Raw genomic sequence first — 18,396 nt, 5'->3', positions numbered from 1 at the left:
CAGTATTTAGATTCAAGAAGAGACTATACCTCGTCTGGCCCACTCAACCGGCCTGATGAAGAAACAAGCACTTCCGAAAGACACAGGGTCTGATTCAAAGGCAGGACCTTGCTGGGGGCACTTTGGTGCCATCAGGCCAGGGAGCCAGGGCTCAGCAGGGAAGGGGCAGAGCGGTTCCTTGTGTCACGACACAGAGGCTTCCATGCATCACACAAGCCAACTTGTCTAAGTTACTTCACGTAATAATTTAGCATAGAAATAATTACTGATGTTTTACTACCCAAGTAAATTCAGCTGAATGGGGGGGGGCACAATGGATCAGGTATCCTCTGCAAGTGGCCATCGCCCCGAGGTTCCTAGCCTACAGGGTTCTAATGCTACAATTCCAGAAAAAAAAAATTCACTTTTCTCCCAGAGAACGTTACCCTGAGCATGTAAGTTTTTTCTATAAAAGTTAATATAACAGAAATGGGATTATCATCCCTGTAACTATATAAATAGAGAAAGAACAAGCATATTACTATTCTTTAAAATCAAGTATTAGGGGCACCTGGGTGGCTCAGTTGGTTAAGCGCCAGCTTCGGCTCAGGTCATATCGCAGTTTGTGAGTTCAAGCCCCACGTCAGGCTCTGTGCTGGTACAGCTTGGAGCCTGGAGCCTGCTTCGGATTCTGTGTCTCCCTCTCTCTCTCTCTGCCCTTCCCCTACTTGCACTCTGTCTCTCACTCTCAAAAATAAAATTAAAATTAAAAAAAAATTTTTTTTTAATTAAATCTTAGAGAGCCCCCCTAGACTGGCCAAGTCCTAAGCATCTGCTATGTTTGCTATGCTAAGTTTGAAGGACAAACTTCATTAACAAAAGCTGGTGCAGAAAGCTGGAGAGAGTGTAAATCCATGCCAACCGCAGAGCTATGTGAACATCTCACCAGGGCCCACAGGTAACCTTGCATCATTTCTCGACCTGCACATTCATGATACCACCAATGATAAAGGAAAAATCTGTTAGGAGCAAAGATGTTCTTACTTATTTCTTTCATTTATAACTGAATAATAACAGCAACAATGCTAATGCATTCTATATGCCTAAAAACAGCATTTGAGAAAGCAAAGGCTTGGTGCTTCCATGGGTTTGGGGTGGGGGAATCACTTACCTAAAAAGGTTAGCAGCACATATGGTTTAAATAATGGAGACCGAATTACTAATCAGATAGAAAACGCCTAATTTATTTTTCAGGCAGAAGACAGAGAAGGACCATTTAAACTTCCACCATTGCCTCTGTACTTTCACTACGGAAACCGTTAGAATGCTCTCCAGTGTAAAAACAATAGTTTTATCAATTCTCCATTAGGGCACTTTCCCAAGTAGATGGTTAGCTTAACAGTTCTCAAAAAGAGCACCCTGTGAACTAAGTTGCAATGTCTCTACACTAAAAAGGAATTCCTGAAGTCAGCTCACCGGACCTGCACTGGGAACAGTTTCACAGAGCATCATTACCTAAGTAAGCGTGCTCTTGTAACATGACAGAAACACACCTATTTGTGACATACTATAAAAGGGACCCAACGCCCCAAATAAACAAAGGATCGGATGGAGCAGGCAGCAAAATCAGTCTAAAAATGGGAGTGTTGAGAAAGTTTCTCTTTCTTCTCTTTTTCTGTTTTTTCCTTTCCTCCGTCCCTCCCTCTTCTATTTTTGCATGTCCTAGACACCATGAACACCGTTAGAGCCCAATACATAAATGAATTAAAAAACAACAGCTCTCTTTCTGAAGTGTCATAAATGTCGGCAATCAGACACTTGGCCTGATCCCATTCCTCGTGGTAGTTAATACGAGCGTTGCACCAAATATTTCACATGCAGATCTCAAATAACCCTCAAATGAATCATACTGGTCAGGGGTGAGACTATGCCCGACATTTCAGAGAAAGAAAGCACAAGGGAGGTTCAGTAGCCTGCCTGAACTACTGAACGTGGTTCAAGAGCTGGAAGCCAAGAGATGGACCCCACGTCCGGCTGGTGGCCGCAGCGCCACGCCGCCCAACTCCCGCCTCAGGACCGCAACCTGCCAACCCCAGAGCCTGGCCAGCCTCCCTTCTGCTGGGCATTACTGCCCTGTCAGCTTGCATCTCCAACCACCCCCCTCAAAGCTTCTCTTTCCACATCTGTTCTGGGGTAGCTGCATTTCCAATAATGCAACCGAGTCAAAATTACAGGGGAAAGAAGATGAGAAACTGGTAGGCTCAGGGGGTAGCAAATTTTTGTATGTATATATATTTTTTCCTGGTAAGACAAGAACTTCAGACTCCATCTCAATACCAAGTAATAAATCCTTCCCCTTTATATACAGTCAGGGGTTTTTTTTTTCTTGCGGAAGAACGGAAAGTTAAATGTGAGAAGGAAAACTCTGTACCCAGAAGGATAGCTTTATGACTCAGTAGGGGCAAAAAAATTCTCTCTCCAAAGACATGAAAGATACAAACTCTAAATGAGAAGATTAACGTATATTTCCTGCGTTCAAATAAAAAAGCTTCTGAACTGAAATACCACAAATGTGGAATTAAAAGATAAAGATAGGGGCACCTGGCTGACGCAGTTGGTTAAGTGTCTGACTCGGTTTCAGCTCAAGTCACGATCTCACGGTTTCATGAGTTCGAGCCCTGCGCTGGGCTCCACGCTGATGGTGTGCAGAGACTGCTTTGGGAGGCTCTCTCGCTCTCTCTCCCTCTCTCCTATTCACGCTGTCTCTGTCTCTCTCAAAATAAATAAGTAAAACTTAAAAAACAAACAAAAAAAGATAGAGATAAAGTTAGACTGGAAGGCATCTGTCCCTGTTTCCAGCAAGGAGATGTCCAGACTCTTCTGTTTGCCACTGGAAGGGCCCGATTCCCTGCCCACCACCAGTGTCTGTGCCTGGTACTCAGCAGACTTTTAGATGTTTGGCTGAACTGAGGAGTGTAAAATGGTATCTAATGGGTGAGATAATTTCACATTTTCCTGATTATCCCAGGAGTACTAGAGAATTGGGTGTCTTTTCATGTGGTTATTGGAGACATTTGGGCTTCTCTGAGAACTTCCTGTTCATCTGTTGTCCTGTTTCTTTCACGGTGTGTGTGTTTTCCTTATTGATCTATAAGAGCTTGTTGTAGAGTAATATTTTAACAAACATATGTAGTTAAAATGTGCTATAAATACCTTATGATTACAGGTTTATAGACCTTGAAAAATCAAACAAGTGAATGAACAAAAATCATGAAGTTCAGATTTAAAGTATTAATTTAGGGTGAAAATGGACGTCATCCTAATGGCAAATCATCAGTGTTTCATTTGACAGAAAGATTTATGGCAAGTGTTAAATTTGACTTGCTGGTGACTTCTGATTTTGAGCCATCACATGATCCTCCCTGATCAATGTTGTTATTTTTCCTTGTCAACGGTGAACTTTTTAATTACAAATCAATTTAGAACTTTACACAGATACTGACAAAGTAGATGAACTCACAATTCTCAAAAGAGTAAACAGCCTCATTAGTAACCAGAAAAATACAAAGTAAGTCAATAAATTCCCATTCTCTGGAAATCTAAGTGGAAACGAATTTTTGAATGACAACGCCTAATGCTGGTGACAAGATACAGTAGCATATTCTCATACAGGGTTGCTGGGAGTACAGTTCAGTATCGTCTCGGTATACTGAAATGCAACAATCTATAGCAAAACCTTAAAAGTGTTCATAGTGTCTGAACAAGTGACTTCACCTTAAAGGATGCATTCAAAGGAAAGAATCAGTCACTAGACTCCTTAGCCCAGCCCAATATCACTCCAAGATTGAGCAGAGTTCATCAAGTGTATAAGGCACTGGGAAGCTGGTTCCTGGACAGCTCCTGACAGTTAACAGAGCAGCGTTTTACTTTAAGAAACTGATTATATTAGAGTGGGGATCACCCTGCCCCCATCTAGTTCTACTTCTAACCCGAGCCTGGCCAGAGCATCCTATTAAAACAGAAGTATATACCCAACCAGGCCCATCAGAGCCCTTCTTGGCAGGTTTTTGCCAAAGTTACTGAAGGAGCCGCACTTAAGAGGATTAGTGACATTAGTCTTGCATTGTGGGCTGACCATGACGCCCACCGGATGAAAAGAGCCTATCCCAGGGATGGTGCCGCAAGACAACATTGGAGCCTCGCGTCCCCACTTCAACTTGACTTACAACAGGAGCTGGTAAATCCCACTGTTGTTTGAGCCTGGCTGAGTTGGGTTTCCATCACTGGGCAACCAAAGTGCCCTGATATATTAATTTTTTTCCATATAAGTAAAATGGAATTAGATTTTTAGACTACCTCACTGCCTCACAGGGCATTTAATACTCTGAGATACTAATCTAAAATCTAAAAAAAAAAAAAAAAGTTAACAAAATTAGGGGAGACTTTCTGCTACATTGGAAGATGTACCCCAAGATACTTAGCACATTTCTACTATTTCAAACAAGCCCCCTTTTAATCATATGTCAAATCCTTACCTATCCAGTGATTTCACTCCCAGTTACTATATCATTTCTATAAAAGGAGGTACTCTCCCCAAAAAGGGACATATATTACTTATGCAAACAGAACTAAAACAGGAAAAAAGATAATATTGGTAGAATTCTCCTACCACTCACGTAGAAGCTAAACTTTGGGTATTTTCCCCCAGCTATATTTCATTGGTCAGAAATAAGAAGTTACATAAAAATTTATAAAAGTTGGGGCCCCTGGGTGGCTCAGTCAGTTAAGCATCCGACTTTGGCTCAGGTCATGATCTCCCAGTTCATGAGTTCAAGCCCCACTGCTGGGCCCTGTGCTGACAGCTTAGAGCCTGGAGCCTGCTTCAGATCCTGTGTCTCCCTCTCTCTCTGCCCCTCCTCTCCTTCTGCTCCATTATTCATTCTCTCTCTCTCTTCCTCTCTCTCTCAAAAATAAACATTAAAGAAATAAAAATAAAAATTTATAAAAGTAGTTTTTTTTAACTCAATTTAAAGAAAAGCCAAAGCAGCCAGCAATTTGATAACCTAGACCCCATTCTGTATGGTGCCATTTATAATGTCAAGCACCTTAATGCATACCAAACAATTTGGGGTTGCATAAATGGAACTAATATGTAAACATTACCTTTTGGAACACATTATTTCATCTTTTCTGCAGCTTGTCTTTTTATTGTTATTATTTTTTTAACAGCTTTACTCAGATACCATTGACATACAATAAACTGCACATATTTAAAGTATAAATTTGGTTAAGTCCTGACATGAGTACATACTCGTAAAACCTTCATCAAAACCAATATAATGAATGTATCTATCAGCTCTGAAAGTTTCCTCATGCCACTCTAGAAGCCCTCTGCCTATCTCAAAGCAATCACTGATCTGCTTTTTTTCTACTATAGACTTGTTTGCATTTTCCAGCATTTTATATAAAATGTAACCATATAATAGGTAGGCCTAAAAGGCCTAATACTAAAAGTATTGACCTCTTTCACTTAATAGGACAGATCTGAAATTCATCCATGTTATATAGCATGCATCAGTAGTTCCTTTTTACTGATTAAGTAGAATTCCATTGTATGGATATACCACATTTTGTTTATCCATTCCCCCGCAGACGGACGTGTAGATGGCTTCCACTGTAGGGCTAAGAAAAAATAAACTGACATGAACACTCATGTACAAGTGATTGTACAAGCATACGCTTTCATTTCCTTGGGGTAAAAGGGCGAGATCGTGTAGTAGGTACATGTTAATGTTTTCGAAAACTGCTGAACTGTTTTCCAAAACGGTTATACCATTTTCCATTTCCACCAGTAGTGTACGCGAGTTCCAGTTTTTCTAATGGCTTTACCCACACCGAGTATGGTCAGTCTTTGTCATGTAAGCCATTCTAAGAGGTTGTTAGTAGTAGTATTCCATTGTATTTCGTTTTAATAAGGATTTTTTTCCTTGCTACCAATTAAGCTAACAATATCTAAAGTGTTAAGAGCTAATAGCTGCCCCCGGAAATAATAAGTTTCTTCTTACTGGAGGTATAAAATTATTTTATAAAGGACTGAATATAAAATTATTTTATAAGGACTGAAAAGGAAAGGACAAGAATGCTTTTGAAGAATCTCATGTCTTGGGTGGGGAGATGAACAAAATATCCTAGAGGTTCCCAACTATCACAATAAATCATGATCGTGTCAAGTGAAAACTACCTGGGAATTTTAGCCAAATAAATAGTTTCTAGATAAAGCTAATAAAACAAAGCTTTTCAAACAGAAAGTGAAAGCTTGTTTAAGGAAAAAGTAATATACCATCAACTCAAGGTAAAAATTATTTGTTATTAAACTATACACAGACACTCTTACCTTACCCATATATAAAAGCCCCTGCCTCCTGGTCCAGGACATCTGATTTACCATCACTATAATGGTTTCATTTAGTTTGCTAAACACGCTCAACTCCAAAGCCAGTCACCATGAAGATACTCTCGTGAAAACATTCCCTTTCTTTCCCCTTTGGTCCTTCTCTTACTAAACCTGCTGAGAAAGTCTCTCTCGTTGCATCTCACCATTTTTCCCTTTCCATTCTCCGATTCTCAAGCTACTAGTGGAAAAAAAAATAAACCTGTATGTAGATAAAAAGGCTGTGTTAAGTGTCCTTTCAGATTCCATTTTGTATGAAGCTTGCATCACTCTGCTCAGACAATCGAAAAATGCTCATCCACCCTTCAAGATTCGCCTCAAATTGTCACTTTCTCCCACCTGCGAAGCGAATCACACCTTCTGAGTCTCCACATTGTTTATCATCCTTTCAATGTGCTCACTTTGCAACCTGTGTCTGACCCGGAAAGAAAGCACTAGAACAGAGGATCCCCTATACTGTATGTAGAATGGAATCCACAGGTTTTCTGTGAGGCCCCAATCTACTACCCAGTTCAGACTCATTCCAGAAAGTTAAAATCACTACAACCCTGACTTTGAAATGTGTGAAGTACCAGGGTGATTTCATTCAGTGAAGAAATACTTTAAACTTCAGCTACTTAAGAGGTATTTGCCCAAATGTAGTTACGCTAAAGAGTCATATATTACAATTTTCTGTAAGCATAATGCTTTAATTGCTTCAACTTAAAGTTGATTATGTTCTTAGCCACCTCGAGGCACAGATGCTACCAAAGTTACCAAGATACCCATAAATAATCCACAAACTGGAGATGATTTAATATGAAAATGCAGAAAACTGGAAATATGATTTTCCTTGGCGTCCGTTAGAATGATTTCCACTTAAGTAATTCTCAGCTCTTTTGACACATTTCTTATCACTCAAAATACTGAGTCCAAATATAGAAGGCAGATTCTTTAAACACCTAGGAATCTGAGACCTGTCAATCACTCTTAGGCATCAAAGACACTGACACATTTGAGCCAACAATGTACGACTCTGATAATATCAAAAGATACATGCCATGCTTCCCAAGTAATGGTGCCATATCTGGAAGAACATACTATAGATGGGATTTACATCAGGTGGGTAAGCAAGTGCCACGAGACCAAGAGGAGAGCACAATTTCTTTGTTCAGTGATAGTTTATGTTTTTCAATCTGCTCAAAGGTTCTTTTCATCAATAATCAGCCCAATATCATCCTGGCCACATTATGAATGAGCCTAAAGTATCGGTATTAACTCTGACAGAAATGGTCATGTCCATACAATTTCCCATAATGTACACACACCCAGCTGGATGTGGCAAAGGAAGGTGTAAAAACCTCCTGATTATCTGGAAGGTAGTCCAAATATAAGGTATCTGTTACAGATATAGAACTATCAGAGTTCAGCCAACTTGTATCAATCTCTTATTTACCAGTTTTTAGGCTGAGCACCAAGGATGCACAGGTAAACTGCACATAGAAACTGCCCTCAGGAAGCTCACATTCTATTCTAATAGAATATTATTATTCTATTCTATTCTAATAATCTCAACACAAGTACTGGATGTTCAAGAAGTGGTAAAAACACGGAGGAGGTGGAAATCAAATCATGTGAAGGATAAAAGGTGTTAGTGAATATTTAAACAGCAGTCCAAGAAGCTGAAAGGAACTCTAAGTTTCCAGGATTAGACTAACAAAGGGAGGAGATGGGAAGGAAGCATTTCTTTTCCTGAAACGGGAAATAAAGATGCATGATCCTGCAAACACTTAAGGTCTCAACACACACGAAAGAGGAAAAAGGAGCTGATTTATATCAGATGAATTCCTCTAAGCCACAGAAAGCAGAAGGCCAGGGGTGCAATCTCAAAGATGGCCAAGTCCCAAAGCCCAGAGAGAGAAATGAAACCATGGTCAATCACAGGCCAGGAACATCTCAAAGTTTGGTAGAGGAAATGACCTGATCAGAATGTCTACATATGTGAGGAAGGCCTACGATAACCCTGACAAGCAAGAACAGAGGCAGGGAAGACAGAACCAAAGTGGCTCAAGCCCAATTTCCTTCAGGCTTCCTTACCAGGCACCTTTTATATCTAGAACGAGCTAAGTGTCCTCAGCTTCTAAACTTGGATGACTTCCTGAATTACCCATAGCAACTAGGAAAAATCTGAGTATATGTTAACCACTTGGTAAGTACTATGAAATAAAAGGGTTACGTTTTGAAAGTAGGAGTTAAGTTTCACATCTCAATATAAAAAGTCCTAATCATAAATCCAAATGGGGAAGTGGGGGGGTTGAAAAATACATAGGAGAGCAGAGATCTGACTCCCAGAGGTTAAGTAAGTACAGATAAATAACCAGTTTTGTGGGTATGTTTCAAGAGGATATTATCAGCCAATATATGCTTATTGGGTACTAAACAGTCCCAAAGAAAAGAGCAAGAGAGAGAGAAAGAGGAGAGAGGCCCAGCAGAGGGAACGGCCCCTGCTCTCCTAAACCTTAAATATATATATGAATGTGAAGCTGGACTGACCCTCCGAGGGGTTAACAGTGCAAATAAAACAGTAATAACACAGGAGTTCAGAGTGAGGAGAGGACCCTCAGGACAACAATCCAGGGCAAGCACATTACAAAAAGAATGGAACTAATGGAAGGAGGGCATTCCAGAAAGATGTGATAAAAAGCTTGGAAGCAAGCATGCATGTCCAAGGCAATACTCAGAAAATGGTCAGTGGATCAGAATGTCTGGAGGAAAAAGAAACTAAAATGAAGGTCACAAAGGTAGGTTTGGCTATATGACCAAACCAGGGTCTTGAGTGTTGAGCTAGAGTAACTCTACCCGGGGAGGCATGAGGGGCCATCCAGTGTTCTCAGAGGCAGTGATCAGACTGATGGAGGCGGGGGTGGGGGGACAGAAACAAGACCCTCCCCCGCAGTAGAAGGGATGTTAAGATACCATACCATCCTGTGAAGGTACTTAAGGTGTGATAGAGATCTGGGATTTTATTAGCATATGAAGTATGCTAGGAAGCATAGGAAGTAGAAAAGATTAGCTGTAGGAAGCACAGTGTGTTAGTTTAATCCTAAATAAAAAAACAAGAATAGAAACATCAATGGGCTCTGCTATCTGGAGTTCAAGAAGAATCCTGAACACACCTCTTAAGAGATTTAGTTCAAAAAATTGGTATTTATCTGAATACAAAATGCCCAATAAGCCCCTGTTCTGTTTTATTTTGTTTTCTTATCCCTTTCCTTTTGTGACCATCCGTATTTATCTGATGCCTCCTGCCACGGCACCATGACAGCAAAGCTGGATCGTTTTCTATTTCAAGCAAAGGAAGAAAAACACCTAGAGGTAAACAGCAGAAATTTATGTCCGGTCAGTGGAATTCTCTGCTCTCCCTCTAGCACACTTAAAAGAACAAAGACTTAAAACACATGGAATAATGCTCCCAAATAATTTGCTCATTGCTTCCAAGAAAGTACTCCTAACTAGTAAGCCTTAACATTAATATACTTCAAGGAAAGTGGAAGCTATTAAAGAGAAAGTAACTACAATGATTTTTAACGGCATTATATGGGTACGAATACCATGTGGATATTTCAAAGGTCTTTGAGATCCTCTAAGAATTTTGAAGTCAGATGTCATATACCGTGGAAGCATGGAGACAACCATTACTCAGGGGAATATGGTCTGATCTATGTTATGTTAAAGGCAGTTTTCTTAGCAACCTGAGCACTTTTATAGGAGAAGCGAGGCCTATTTTCATTTTACTCTGGGAGTTACGAAGTGAACTTTATCACTTAAGTCTGAGTTAACAAAAAGTTATATGTAGAAATAACCTCTAAAAACCACATATGTGGTTAAAACATTAACACCTGAATACTCTTTTAAGTGTTCTGAAATCGCAAAATCCACATCTAAAAGTACAAAAGAACAGTCATAGATGGGGTAACACAGAATCCTCTCTACCTACATTTTTATGTAATTGTATAAGAATATACAGTTGTAGGCATGATCCATTCATATAAAAAATCCCTGAACAGGAAATAACTTAAATTTACTGGTATTTAGAACTGAGAAGAAAGGGTTGTTTCAACAAAGGATAATGTGAGTTTTGCTCAAGGTCAAAGATACAGACAAGTGTATAGGTATTTCTGTTTGTGTGTGTGTCTGTGTGTGTGTGTGTGTGCGTGTGCGTGTGATGGGAGGTATAACTCACATAGACTAATGAACACAAACCTCAAATACATAGTTCAGTGATTTTTACCTGTGTGTAAATACCTGTGTGTGTGTGTGTGTGTGTGTGTGTGTGTGTGTGTATGTGTATGTGTATATGGAAAACCATCATGACAGAGATTATCATCAGTATTCCAGAAGATTCTCCTGTGCTCTCTCCCAGGTCAAATAATATTCGACTTCTAGCACCACAGTTTAATTTCACCTTTTCTTGACCATCACGTAAAAGGAATCCTACAACACGTACACATTTGTGTCTGGTTTCTTTGGCCAAACATTACATCTGTGCAATTCACGTATGTTGTTACATGTATAGACAGTTTATTCTTTCCGAGTGCTCCGAATCTACCACAATTTACTTATCCATTCTACCACCGATGAATATCTGGGTTGTTTCTAGTTTGGAGTTATTATGAATTGAGCTACTCTAACACTCTTCTATATACATTTTGTGTGTGCATGTGTGTGTGTGTGTGTGTGTGTGTGTGTGTGTACATAAATACAGCATTCAGTTGTCATGAATATATATCTGCAAGTGGAAATGCAGAGAAATCCCTTTCTTCAACATGCAGAATGATTTATTTCATTATTTTATTTTACATCATACGTATTTAAAGTAAAGTTAGACATCTATTATTCCATCCCAGCTCAAACAGCACAATCACTCGGGAAACTTTGTTAAGAGATCCTTCCGTGCCCCCACCCCCCTGCCAAACGAAACTACTGCAATCAAAACCAAAAATGCATTGAATGGGGTAAAGAGATCTTTCTGGAGAAAATAAATGTTATGCAAATGTGAGGTATTATTTTCTCTAATTTTAATTTGTTTAAATTATTCTCACTTAGAACTGAAAACTAAAGTCAGGAGTGTTTATTCATTAATTTTTAAAAATATTTGTTCACTCTCACTGCATTTCTAATGAAGAATGAAGTTTTGGACTAAAACAGCAATCATTACATTCGAAGAAAACCGGCAAATTCAAGGCATCATAGTATTTACTGAAAGAATCCTTTTTTAAAAGGAGTGACACAGGGGCGCCTGGGTGGCTCAGTCAATTGAGTGTCCAACTCTTGCTTTCGGCTCAGGTCATGATCTCATGGTTCATGGGTTCTGCACTGACAGCACAGAGCCTGTTTGGGATTATCTCTCTCAATCTGTCTTCTCCTTCTCTCTCTCTCTCTCTCTCTCTCTCTCTCTCTCTCTCTCTCTCAATTCCTCCCCTGCTCAGGTACACACACATATTCTCTCTCTCAAAATAAATAAACTTAAAAAAAAAAAAAAAGTGATACAGAGACCCACAAAGCAATCACATCATCAGAAACAGAAAAATAAAACACTAGAAGAAAAAACTCAGATGAAAAGCTGTACATTAAGGCTCCTTTCAAAAGAGGACAATAGGAAACTTGTCACCTGAAAGTCATATGCCTAATACGGTAATGATCATGAAGAAGCCAGGGTCTCATGAAAAACCTTAATACGGAAGATTATCAAATTCTTTGGGAAGGTAAACAAAATACCACCAAACCATCTTTCCCTCCTTGCCAAAAAAAAAAAAAAAGGGGGGGGAGGGGGGCAGGCAAGGTTCTAGAAAACATTTTTTTTTCGAAGATGTCGTATGGAAAGATATTAAAAAAAAAGAAAAAAGCTGTGGGCAAATTTAGAGATGACACCACAAATTACCTGAAAGAGGATACGTGATATACTGGATACAACTGACAAGAGAGAAGAGGTAGTGAAGGCTTATACTGAGTAGACACAGGACTGAATGAATGAATGAATGAATGAGTGAACAAACACATGAGTAAACTCCTACAGTATTTTTCTTGGTTTCTCTTTTGGCAACTGAACCAGCAGGTATGCCCATAATCCTCAGCAATCAAGCACTGCAATTTTTTAAGTGTATTTATTTGAGACAGAGAAAGAGAATGGGGGAGGGGCAGAGAGAGAGAGAGAAAGAGAGAGAGAGAGAGAGAGAGAGAGAGAATCCCAAGCTCCTCCACTGACAGACAGAGCCCAATGAGGGGCCCGAATCCACGAACTGGGAGATCATGACCTACCTGAGCCCAAATGGGAGTCGGACACACTTAACTGACCTCACCAGCCAGGCGCCCTAAGCACTGCAATTTCTATACAATACTTAAAAGAGACTGATTTAGAAGCACAGTGTCAGGTAATCAAACTGGAGCAGGAGGTTCAAGAGACCAGAAAGGTGGAATTTTTTTGTTGTTGTTTGTTTTGTTTGTGTTCATTTTTGTTTTATAGATGAGGAGATGCAGGTACCACGACGAAAAAGAGCTCTCCCCAGCACCAACTACACATTTTAATGGAGGGCAACTGAAAGAACAGATGCTTATGTCACCAAGATGGGTGTCCAAGAGGTATAGGGAGGATCAAAAGTATATTCCTCTGGTCTGAAAGATGCTGAAGAAAAACCAGAACCCACAATTTGCCTGATATCTTAGTATGATTAGTGCACACGAGTCCCTTTCGTGGACTGTTCCAAAAGAATCCATCAACATTCAGTGGTTCAGTCTCTTTTAAGTAAAACAAAGGAACCTATTCCTTTCAGACACAATGTGCCCAAATCAGAAACTGTGGGCTCCTTTGTAAACTACACCAATCCCTTACAATCGATCTTTCAACAGGTGCTGATGCACTCTTTGAAAAAGTAATATCCGCCCTTTAAAACGAGCACCCCGTTCACCCCAAGTGTTCACATTCACAGTAGCATGGGCGCTCTTGAAGCTTTCAAGGTATATCTTAAACACCAAAATCCAGCTTCAGATTCAACATTTCCTTCATCCTCAATGATTCCGAATCAAAATTAATAAATTAAAAAGCTTCGCTCTTCACTTTCAATCCGTATAATCCCCTAAGGGACCAAGCATGAAAACATTCACATAAAATACTAGCTTTATGTATCTAGGAGAGATAACCTGAACAAGCAAGGTGACCGATCAATCTTCAGTTACATCTGGCATCTAGAGAAGATGGTGGGGCATATGCTTACCACCGACCAAATGAGAGGGCTTTACACTTTAAGGATTCTACAACCTCCCCCGATATGTAAATTAAGATCAGTATTCACTAATAAAAGAAGTTTTTTTTTTTTAAATAACAACTCGCCTAGATATTCCACACTGTTCTAATTTAAAACGCACAGAGAAATATTTTGAATACCATTCAAAGCCAAAGGGATGAGTATCATCAACTCAAGAATTACAATTCAATGGATTTATAAAAATTAACTTTTAAATGCAGTTTATATACAAAAGATACTCAGCCAAAACATAAAATGTATGTATATATATAGACCTCTTTCCTTTTACGTTCACCGTTATAATTTTTAGCATACTATAAAATTCAGTTACATTTAAGCACTCTGATTTAATTGATAGAGACCCTTTCTTTATACTATTACACTGCTAAAATTAATAATGTAAAGCATAAAATTTCAGCATGAAGTTTATTTAGCTCATACATTATTTTACACCGTATACTTACTACATCAAACTTCTGAGTGATGTTCCCCTGGACATCAAGTAAATAAACCTTGCCATAATGTGTGCCCAGTGCCAAAAACTGCAAGAAGAACAGAGGGGGGAGTTTATTAGTGAGCCCACCAACGCACATTTAGCAATCAAACCAATTTCAAAGTCGACACTCTGAATGCGTAAGTGATCTCTGCAGTGCCTCGTAAGATGCGCACGCGTTGGAGGAGGCTTGTTTCCAGCTTCAGGGAAAGAAGAGAGCAGGGCTGACTGCCGTAGGAGTGCACGCTGGCTGTCAGAATGACTCATGACGACCCTCATCTACTGACGACTAATGGTGTGTCTGCGGTCTGTACACAATGCCTGACGGACTGGGGCAGCAAATTCACATGCAGCTGGGAAAGCACGAACAACCTACAGTTGAGCTCAAAGTCAAAAGGAAATGATGAAACCCCCCTTAATTTATGGCAAATGTGTAAATCTGTGCTATCATGTGGGTTTAACAAACATATATGTACATGCGCACAAACAACAGAGTACTGTTTTTTAGGAAGCAAAATCTGAGTCCTGTTGGGGGATGAAAAGCTCAGAAGCATTTACATCATCAGTTAGCATTAGATGCTCTACAAAAGTTAGTGGGTAACACTGACTACAGATGTTTATATCCTAATGCAAAAAAGAACCCTTTCCCGTCACAAAATAACTGCTGAACTACGTATTCAGTTTATGGTAGGAGAAAGTTCTGGACTCCCACCGTTCCTTTAATTCTTTGAACCAACCCTAAACAAACCTGAAGAAAGTTGAGAACTACCTGAAATAGAACAGGAGATTTTTTTCTTCCATTTTACTCCTTTCCCCATTACTCAAATGTTCCGAATTCTAGGTCTTTCATTGCATGTGAGCATGCTTTGTTGCAACCTATAATGAAATGCTGAAATTTACAGTCACTACTAAGCGTTTTAGCCAAGCAGCACAATGTTTATAAAAATAACCTTACAGGAAGTCAAGGTTTAAAAGGATTTTATCAAAATGGAATTGCTGAAAATGAAATTTCATTTAAAATATGAAGCTACATTAAAGAGAAGTCACAAAAAGGGAGAGAAGGGGCTCATTAGAAATTCATCCCCTGCAATGCCTTTCACTCCTGCAAGGTTGCCTTTTTTCAGGAAGAAAAAAGTCCCCCGGGTAAAAAAATCAATACTGGTTAATAAAACATCAGGTGTGCAGACATAACTAGGTATGACGATTTGGCCGCACAGGCCTGCCTGAATGCACCAGGTGCCGTGCCGATTATTCATCCAGGGCAGACAGCCAGCCTGGTGTAAGCGGATGCCCGGGCCCTGCAAACGAAGGGGCAAGAGGTAATTCTAGGGGGAAATTAGTCTGAATATTTAAACCAAACCGGGACGTTGCCTCCAAAGCAAAAGAACATTCTAATCAGAAACAGAGGACTCAGATGGCTCAGATGCTTGTAATTTTTTCTCCACAGTGACACTCGGACAGTATTTGAATAGAAAAAAACCCACATACTACTAGCTAAAAACAAATACTCCGCTTCATTCCGCAGCGGTCTATGGTGAAACAATGAGTCTTAAAAGCTCACTGGGCCCCAAGTACTGGACGGTATTGATTCTCCTCATAAATACTGTATTTAGTTTGTCAGAAAACTAAGGGGGCTTGGATCCTTAAACTGCTTTAACACTGGATGATTCTGCAATACCTCTGTGGAGGCCATTCTTGAACTTCCAATTATACTTGATTTTATCAAAAGTTTTAAAGGTTCTATACAGAGCACCCAAATATTAATTCCTTCCCTTTTTCTTTCTTTCAAAATTGCTAGTTTCATTCACTTAATATTTCAGATAGAAAGAAAACGTAATTATTTTGATTTTCCTGTTTCAACCTGAAACCATAATTACTTTAGAACACTTCTGAACACAAATGCAGCAGTTTCTAGGACAAGCTACCTTTTGTTTACTAAAACATTTCATCATTTGGATTAGATCAATTGTTGCTGCTGCCTTTTAGAAATAAATACTTTACGTGCGCCCTTAAAAAAAAAAAAGGCCCGATAAGACAAGTGTATAGGTCTTAGACAATCTAACTACTGAGACTATCGAGGAGTCACACTTTCCCTTACACATGCTTCAGACTATTCAAAATACAACAAAAATGCAAACTTGGCTACAAATCACAAAGGTAAACATAAACCCTTTAAATGTGATTCTTCCCAGGGGCATCTGGGTGGCTCAGGTCACAATCTCGCGGTTCACAAGTTCAAGCCCCACGTCAGGCTCTGTGCTGACAGCTCAGAGCCTGGAGCCTGCTTCGGATTCTGTGTCTGCCTCTCTCTCTGCCCATGCCTGCTCACTGTCTCTCTCTTTCTCTCTGAAAAATAAATAAAAATATTTTTAAAAAGGTTTTTCATGTGATTCTTTCCAGCCATTAAAAGCCTTGAGCTGTTGTAACCATGCGTTTTTAACCTGGGAACACTTAAAATCCAGGATGGGCAAAGGATAAGCATAATTTAATTAGTCCCTTCCATATTTAATTATAGAAACTTGACTCCTTTTATAAACTAGCAGACTGGACATCCAATCCTTCTGACCCATCCCATCCCCTGGAATAACTGCTTAACTGCTTTTACTCTGAATGAGCAGACTTTGTGGAAGCAGAAGAAAAGCCTAAGCAGTCCTTCAGACCCCACGAAGGAAATAAGAAGGAGCCTGTTTCATATGTGATCATCTGTATAAAATCATCTATGTTTCGCGTACCATTTTATAGTATTCAAAATATTAGAGCAGGGAGTGCCTTTAACTCGACGTGAGGGCCCCAGGAGTTGATAGGCCCTCCCTGGAAACAATCACTGGCACACCTAAGGCTAGAATTAAGAGCCAAGATACTCTCAACTGGATCAGAGGCTTCATAAATAGAAACATGAGCATCATGTTAAGAGTGCATGTTCTAAAAGTCAGTACTGAGTACAGTTCCCACTGTCAGAAGGCTCCTTGACCAACCTGGTTAATTATGGTGTTAAAGTGTGGTCTCTGGGCGGGCAAACCGTGCTCCCCACTTCATCCAGAGGTTCATTCAACAGACAAAAAACACCTATATACGCTTCGATAATAAGCAGGTGTAACTTCAAAGGTGATGGTATAATGAGGGAGGTAGATTGAAAGGGCTGATTAATTAAGTTTAAAGAGTATGCCTAAAATGGGAGCATCTCTAAGACCCTCTGGAACACAGCAGGTGTCAGCTCGCTGAGCTTTGAAGGAGGAGTTAGACTGTACACCCTGAGGCTGATGGGACAGGACACGGTAAAGATCATTTTAGGCAGAGTGACTACAACTTGCTCAAAGGCATGGAGTCCTACAAAAAGCAGGACAAAGTCGGGGCATTGGGTGGCTCAGTCGTTTAAGTGTTCATCTCTTGACCTTGGTTCAGGTCATGATCTCACGGTTCGTGTATTCAAGTCCCATGTTGGGCTCTGCACTGATGGTGTGGAGCCTGCTTGGGATTCCGTTTCCTTTTCTCTGCTCCTCTCCTCTCATTCTCTCTCTCTGTCTAAATAAATAAAGTTTGGGGAAAAAAAAAAAGGGCAGGACAAAGTCAAGAAATGACAAATAGTTTTACATGGTGGGAGCATCCAGTTTGAGTCCAAGGAAGAGACAGGTAATAAGGCTGGAAAGGTTGGCTAACAGAAAGCATCTGAATATTTATGGAGATGAAAGACAGGTGAGGAAAAGGGTGTGGGAGAAGGTTTCCACATCATGAAGACATCAGGAAACCACTAAAGAATTCTACAGAGGATTACATGATCGGACTTGAATTTCTGGAAGATTTTTTTTTTTTTAAGTGTTTATTTTTGAGAGAGGGAGAGACAGAGCATAAGCAGGGGAGGGGCAGAGGGAAACAGAATCTGGAGCAGGCTCCAGGCTCTGAGCTGTCAGCACACAGCCCGGCGCAGGGCTCGAACTCATGAGCCGTGAGATCATGATGCGAGCCGAAGTCGGATGCTTAACTGACTGGGTCACCCAGGCACCCCTGGAAGATTGCTTTTAGTAGAAAGAAGTGCTGTGGATTTGCGAAGCAACATGTGCATAAGTTCCAAAGAGAAAAGACAAATGCCTACACCAACAGACTCGAGCAGGTGGGATGGGGGTAGGATCCGGGCAGAAGAGAGGGTGTGAGTAAAAATAGCCACACGCTGCTACCAGAATACCACCCATACAGCA

The 18,396-nt window shown here is 40.1% G+C and overlaps 1 protein-coding gene across 1 annotated transcript in view; it reads right to left on the bottom strand.

The window, feature by feature from the left end:
- Positions 1–18,396, bottom strand: part of VPS41 (VPS41 subunit of HOPS complex) — a 185,476-nt gene that overhangs the window by 123,868 nt on the left and 43,212 nt on the right. The window contains exon 4 of the mRNA XM_047842845.1: positions 14,175–14,252. Coding sequence (XP_047698801.1) covers positions 14,175–14,252 — 78 coding nt within the window. The remainder of the gene's footprint in view (positions 1–14,174; positions 14,253–18,396) is intronic.

This window comes from Prionailurus viverrinus, chromosome A2, assembly GCF_022837055.1.
Source record: "Prionailurus viverrinus isolate Anna chromosome A2, UM_Priviv_1.0, whole genome shotgun sequence".
Taxonomy (NCBI): domain Eukaryota; kingdom Metazoa; phylum Chordata; class Mammalia; order Carnivora; family Felidae; genus Prionailurus; species Prionailurus viverrinus.
Note: the sequence above shows the minus strand (reverse complement) of the source record. Positions and strands in the feature narration are given on the sequence as shown.